Source organism: Mustela putorius, unplaced genomic scaffold (genome assembly GCF_011764305.1).
Source record: "Mustela putorius furo isolate JIRA1106 unplaced genomic scaffold, ASM1176430v1.1 tig00537224_pilon_pilon_pilon, whole genome shotgun sequence".
NCBI classification, from domain to species: Eukaryota; Metazoa; Chordata; class Mammalia; order Carnivora; family Mustelidae; genus Mustela; species Mustela putorius.
The window spans coordinates 39,001-46,991 of NW_025422365.1; the positions used below are offsets into that span (position 1 = coordinate 39,001).

General features: G+C 35.3%; 1 protein-coding gene across 1 annotated transcript; it reads right to left on the reverse strand.

The window, feature by feature from the left end:
- Positions 1–6,208: 6,208 nt before the first annotated feature.
- LOC123389938 (olfactory receptor 4F6-like) lies at positions 6,209–7,149 on the reverse strand. The gene is given in 2 exon segments (XM_045072833.1): positions 6,209–6,934; positions 6,937–7,149. Coding segments are annotated over 2 exon segments (939 nt in total).
- Between the last annotated feature and the right edge of the window lie 842 nt (positions 7,150–7,991).

Below are 7,991 nucleotides of genomic sequence, written 5' to 3' on the forward strand. Positions count from 1 at the left end.
TCCAGCTAGGCTACCATTGAAAATAGAAGGAGAGAGAAAAAGCTTCCAGGACAAACAAAAACTAAAAGAATTTGCAAAAGCCAAACCAACTCTACAAGAAATATTGAAAAGTGTCCTCTAAGCAAAGAGAGAGCCTAAAAGTAGTAGATCAGAAAGGAACAGAGACAATATACAGTAGCAGTCACCTTTCAGGCAGTATAATGGCACTAAATTCGTATCTCTCAATAGTTACCCTGAATGTAAATGGGCTAAATGCCCCAATCAAAAGACACAGGGTATCAGAATGGATAAAAAAACAAAATTCATTAATATGCTGCCTACAAGAAACTCATTTTAGACCCGAAGACACCTCCAGATTTAAAGTGAGGGGGTGGAAAACAATTTATCATGCTAATGGACATCAAAAGAAAGCTGGGGTGGCAATCCTTATATCAGATCAATTAGATTTTAAGCCAAAGACTATAATAAGAGATGAGGAAGGACACTATATCATACTCAAATGGTCTGTCCAACAAGAAGATCTAACAATTTTCAATATCTATGCCCCTAACATAGGAGCAGCCAACTATATAAACCAATTAAGAGCAAAATCAAAGAAACACATTGACAATAACAGTAGGGGATTATAACACTCAACTCAATGAAATGGACAGATCATCCAAGCAAAAGATCAACAAGGAAATAAAGGCCTTAAATGACACACTGGACCAGATGGACATCACAGATATATTCAGAACATTTCCTCCCAAAGCAACAGAATACACAGTCTTCTGTAGTGCACATGGAACATTCTCCAGAACAGATCACATCCTGGATCCTAAATCAGGTCTCAACTGGTATCAAAAAATTGGGATCATTCCCTGCATATTTTCAGATCACAATGCTCTGAAGTTAGAACTCAATCACAAGAGGAAATTTGGAAAGAACCCAAATACATGGAGACTAAACAGCATCCTTCTAAAGAATGAATGGGTCAACCAGGAAATTAATGAAGAATTGAAAAAATTCATGAAAACAAATGAAAATGAAAACACAATGGTTCAAAATCTGTGGGACACAGCAAAGGCATTCCTGAGAGGAAAATATAAAGCGGTACAAGCCTTTATCAAGAAACAAGAAAGGTCTCAATTACAAAACCTAACCCTCCACATAAAGGAGCTGGAGAAAGGACAAGAAAAAACAAAACAAAAAAAAAATGTAAACCCAGCAGGAGAAGAGAAAATCAGAGCAGAAATCAAGGAAAAAGAAACCAAAAAAAAAAAAAAAAAAAAAAAAAAAAAAAAAAAACAATAGAACAAATCAACGAAACTAGAAGCTGGTTCTTTGAATGAATTAATAAGATTGATAGACCCCTGGCCAGACTTATCAAAAAGAAATGAAAAAGGACCCAAATAAATAAAATCATGAATGAAAGAGGAGACATCAAAACTAACAACAAAGAAATACAGACAATTATAAGAACATACTATGAGCAACTCTACGCCAACAAATTTGACAATCTGAAAGAAATGGATACGTTCCTAGAGACATATAAACTACCACAACTAAACCAGGAAGAAATAGAAAACCTGAACAGACACTTAACCAGTAAGGAGATTGAAACACTCATCAAAAATCTCCAAACAAACAAATGTCCAGGGCCAGACAGCTTCCCAGGGGAATTCTACCAAACATTTAAAGTAGAACTAATTCCTATTCTCCTGAAACTGTTCCAAAAAATAGAAATGGAAGGAAAACTTCCAAACTCATTTTATGAGGCCAGCATCACCTTGATCCCCAAACCAGACAAGGATCCCATCAAAAAAGAGAACTACAGACTAATATCCTTCATGAACACAGATACAAAAATTCTCACCAAAATACTAGCCAATAGGATTCAACAGTACATTAAAAGGATTATTCAACACGACCAAGTGGGATTTATTCCAGGACTGCAAGGTTGGTTCAACATCCACAAATCAATCAATGTGATACAACACATCAATAATAGAAAGAACAAGAACCATATGATACTCTCAGTAGTTGCTGAAAAAGCATTGACAGCATCCCTTCCTGATCAAAACTCTTCAAAGTGTAGGGATAGAGGGCACATACCTCAATATTATCAAAGCCATCTATGAAAAACCCACTGCAAATATCATTCTCAATGGAGAAAAACTGAAAGCTTTTCCACTAAGGTCAGGAACACGGCATGGATGTCCATTATCACCAATGCTATTCAACATAGTACTAGAAGTCCTAGCCTCAGCAATCAGACAACAAAAGGAAATTAAAGGCATCCAAATCAGCAAAGAAGAAGTCAAACTATCACTCTTTGCAGATGATATGATACTATATGTGGAAAACCCAAAAGACTCCACTCCAAAACTGCTAGAACTTGTAAAGGAATTTAGTAAAGTGTCAGGATAGAAAATCAATGCACAGGAATCAGTTGCATTTCTGTACACCAACAACAAGACAGAAGAAAGAGAAATTAAGGAGTCAATAGCATTCACAATTGCACCCAAAACTATAAGATACCTAGGAATAAACCTAACCAAAGAGGCTAAGAATCTATACTCAGAAAACTATAAAGTACTCATGAAAGAAATTGAGGAAGACACAATGAAATGGAAAAATGTTCCATTCTCCTGGATTGGAAGAATAAATATTGTGAAAATGTCTATGCTACCTAAAGCAATCTACACATTTAATGCAATTCCTATCAAAATACCATGCATTTTTTTCAAAGAAATGGAACAAATAACCCTAAAATTTATATGGAACCAGTAAAGACATCGAATAGCCAAAGGAATGTTGAAAAAGAAAGCCAAAGTTGGTAGCATCACAATTCTGGACTTCAAGCTCTATTGCAAAGCTGTCATCATCAAGACAGCATGGTACTGACACAAAAACAGACATATAGATCAGAGAGCCCAGAAATAGACTCCCAACTCTATGGTCAACTAGTCTTCGACAAAGCAGGAAAGAATGTCCAATGGAAAAAAGACAGCCTCTTCAATAAATGGTGTTGGGAAAATTGGACAGCCACATGCAGAAAAATGAAATTGGACTATTTCCTTACACCATCCATGAAAATAGATTCAAAATGGATGAAGGACCTCAATGTGAGGAGGAATCCATCAAAATTCTTGAGGAAAACACAGGCAGCAACCTCTTGGGCATCAGCCACAGCAACATCTTCCTAGGAGCATTGCCAAAGGCAAGGGAAGCAAGGACAAAAATGAACTATCGGGATTTCATCAAGATCAAAAGCTTTTGCACAGCAAAGGAAACAGTTAACAAAGCCAAAGACAACTGACAGAATGGAAGAAGATATTTGCAAACGACATAATAGATAAAGTGCTAGTGTCCAAAATCTATAAAGAACTTAGCAAACTCAACACCCAAAGAACAAATAATCCAATCAAGAAATGGGCAGAAGACATGAACAGACATTTCTGCACAGAAGACATCCAAATGACCAACAGAATATGAAAAAGTGCTCCACATCACTGGGCATCACGAAAATACAAATCAAAACCACAATGAGATATCACCTCACACCAGTCAGAATGGCTAAAATTAACAAGTCAGGAAATGACAGATGCTGGTGAGGATGCAGAGTAAGGGGAACCCTCCTACACTGTTGGTGTGAAGGCAAGCTGGTACAGCCACTCTGGAAAACAGCATGGAGGTTCCTCAAAATGTTGAAAATAGAACTACCTTATGACTCAGCAATTGCACTACTGGGTATTTACCCTAAGGATACAAACGTAGTTATCCGAAGGGGCACGTGCACCTGAATGTTTATAGCAGCAATGTCTACAATAGCCAAACTATGGAAAGAACCTAGGTGTCCATCAACAGATGAATGGATAAAGAAGAAGTGGTATATATACAGAATGGAATACTATGCAGACATCAAAAGAAATGAAATCTTGCTATTTGTGATGACGTGGATGGAACTAGAGGGTATCATGTTTCACGAAATAAGTCAAGTGGAGAAAGACAACTATCATATGATCTCCCTGATATGAGGAAGTGGAGTTGCAACATGGGGGGCTTAAGGGGGTAGGAGAAGAATAAATGAAACAAGATGGGATTGGGAGGGAGACAAACCATAAGAGACTCTTAATGTCACAAAACAAAGTGAGGTTTGCTGGGGAGAGGGGCGTTGGGAGATGGGGGGTGGTGTTATGGACATTGGGGAGGGTATGTGCTATTGTGAGTGCTGTGAAGTGTGTAAACCTAGCGATTCACAGACCTGTACCCCCGGGGTAAAAAATACATTGTATGTTTATAAAATTTTTTTTTTAAATTAAAAATTAAAAAAAAAAGAAGTCAGAAACCAGATTTACTCTCCTATTTAAGGTACCTCATTTATTTTGATAGGAGGCTCAGAAGATACTCTATTTTAAATACCTAATAATATTATTAGAATATGCCTTGATTTAATCATCTGGGGCCAAATTTTCCAACTTTATTAGAAGCTATTTCATTATGTATATTCTGTTTTTTTACTTCTGACACATTAATATGAGTTTGAAAAGTTAATTCTATTATATTGTCTCATTTAAAAATTATACAAATATTGAATATCATTTGCCTCACTCTATATGACTTTCTCTCTGAAAAGTTTTTACCTTTTTTTTAAATTAGGTGTTATTTTCTTGGTTCTTTTCATCGTTATTTCTTGTGATCTTCATTATAATTTTGGCCATTCAGCTCTCTTTTGAATTCCTAGTAGTTTATTAGTCATTTCTGAAATGATTTTGTCTTATTTAAATATTGTTTTGAGTGTAAGTTGGTTCTTACATCTTATTTTCTAATTATTAGTCATTTACAGTCAAAGATATTGAATTTCTGATTCAGATATTCTTCTATATCTTGTACTGTAGATTTAATGACATTTTATTTATGATGGAATATTATCATAAATTTTTCTCTGCTTCATGGCTAGAATCATTAACAGCATATGCCCAAGTTGCCACAGAAACAGATTTTAACAGGAAATTAAACTGACTTTTCAGGCTACCACATGAAAAGGTACCTACATACTCATATACATACATAACCCTCGAGAAATTTTCTACATGGGGAATTTTTCTTAGAAAGACTTTAGATGTTTGGTCTCAGAAGGAATGTTTATCTTAAAGCTACAAGATATAAGATCATCATTTTTTTTCGAAACATAAAAGGAAGAAACATATGGAAGTTTTTTCAATCTACTTCTAGACTATAAATGAGAAATACAATATGAAATACATAAGGAGGGAAATTCCATCTCAATATAAAAATAAAATTTCAAAAACCAAAGCTGAAAAACACATGGTTGTATTTTGTGCGTTAGTGGACTGTCAGGCCAGCCAGCTTAAAAGCACAGCCTTCATGCTTGAACATGGAGTGGTGTTCAGTACTGCATTGTATCCATGGTTGAGTAATACTACATCTGAATTCCTTCCCTTTAACACTTCCAAAATCCCATCCTAGTTCTATTCTCTTTAGTGACTGTTACTTTTTAATTCATGTCCTTCTAATGTCAGCACACATTTAAAGGAAATAGTTAAAAGCAAAGTTGAGAGGAAGAGGATTTAACTTTTCCCTCTTAGAAAACAGATCCTCACATGATGTCAAATATTAACTGTTTAACTATTTTTGTCCACTTTATTGTTTTCTGCATAGTTGAATATCAGATAATATTTAATCTATGACAAAATTATATTCAAATAACAGAGTCTATCTGTTAACATAAGTAATAAAGGAAATAAAAAAGCAAAAGCACACTTGAATCAACTTAAAAACAAACCTACTTTGCTTGCCAAAAATAAGGTGTAAGAACCAATCATTCTCTTTATATGAGAATATGTTCCAACCAAATAACACAGAAAATTTTTTACACACAGTACTGTGATTTCAAATTCATAAAACTTTCCAAGATTCTATGGACTATTCAAAATGAAAGTCACACAAAATGTGTATTTTCAGTATTGTAAAATTTTAAGATATGCAAAATAGTTTTATATATATACATATATATATATATATGTGTGTGTGTGTGTATATATTTATTTATTTTCACACTATTGGCCATTAGCATAGAATAAACTACCCAAGAAGTTTTTGAACTGCTGAAATAAAATTAACTGTTTTAAGATATTATATAATCCTTAACATTTATGCATACAGATTACTTTTAGAAGGTACCATTGGTTTTCTCACAAGTCATTTAGGAGATCATTCTCAAATTCAGGACTTGACTATGCAGTCTTTTCATTGCCATCTTCATGTCCTTGTTCCTCAATGTGTAGATAATAGGATTCAGAATAGGTGTAATCATAAAGTCCAGAATGGCAAGAAATTTATCCACTGACACAGTGGGAAATGGCCACACATAAACAAAGATACATGGCCCAAAGAACAAAATCACCACGGTGATGTGAGCTGACAGAGTAGAAAAGGCCTTAGACAAACCACCTGAGGAATGTTTCCATACAGTGACCAAGATGAAGATATAGGAGATAAGCAATAAGACAAAGGTGCCCATGGAAATAAACCCACTGTTGGCAGTAACCATGAATTCCATTCTGTAGGTGTCCGTGCAGGCAAGTTTGATAAACCAAGGAAGGTCACAGTAAAAGCTATCTATCTCATTAGGACCACAAAAAGGCAAATGGACAACAAAAGCCAACTGGGCCATTGAATGTATGAGGCCAATAGCCCAAGCACCAGACAGAAGCAAAATGCACATCTGTGGACTCATGATTGTCAGGTAGTGGAGGGGTTTACATATGGCCACATATCGATCCAAGGCCATGGCGACCAGCAGCACCATCTCTGATCCACCCAGGACATGAAGGACAAATATCTGGATAACACATCCCTGAAAGGATATGGTTTTGTGTCCTGAGTGCAGATCAGATATCATCTTAGGAACCGTTAAGGTAGAAAAAGACACAAATCAATAAATGAGAGATTGGCTAAAAGGAAGTACATGGGGGAATGTAAGTAAGGGTCATAGGTCACTGTAAACACCACAAGGAGGTTTCCCAAAACAATCGTTACATAAAACACTGTAGAGAAGGCAAGAAGAAAATTCTGCACTGGTCTATAGGTAGCAAGTCCCAAGAATACAAATTGAGTCACTTCAGAGTAATTTGCTTCATACATTGGCTTGCCTGGTGAACCTAAAAGACCAAACCAAATAATGAAGAAAGAATTTATCAGAAATTATTATTTAAAAACAGATGTGAGCTTTTATTAAGAATGCTTAGCGAAATAAGTCCATCAGAGAAAGAAAATTATCATATGATCTCCCTGATATGAGGAAGCTGAGAGGCAACATGGGGTGTTTGCTGGGTAGGAAAGGAATAAATGAAACAAGACGGGATTGGGAGGGAGACAAACCATAAGAGACTCTTAATCTCACAAAACAAACTGAGGGTGGCATGGGGTACAGGGGTAGGGAGAGGGTGGTGGGATTATGGACATTGGTGAGAGTCTGTGATATGGTGAGTACTGTGAAATGTGTAAACCTGGCGATTCACAGACCTATACCCCTGGGGCTAATAATACATCATATGTTTATAAAAAAAAATTTAAATTAAAAAGAAAAAAAAAAGAATGGTTTTAAGAGGAAATCCTCAGTAATAGCCATAAGGTATTTTCTTAAAAACATCATTTTAAAAAATTTATAAACATTAACATTTCTTTAAATGTATTAATTTATCCATTCCGCTAATATACATAGAGAGAATAATGTAATAATCCTATTGAGGATCTACCATATGCCTGGTACTATGACAAGTTTTGAGGTAAAAAACTAATCTTGACTTCAGGAAGCTTACAGATTAATGGTGGAACTAGACATTAAATGCTTTAAATACAGATAGAACTCTGATAATAGATTAAAAGGAAAAGAACAGAGTACCATAATAACCATATGACTCATTCAAGTGGTGATTGTTCAGATTCTGCTTAACAAGGAATTAGTACTGAAAAGTAGAGTCTAT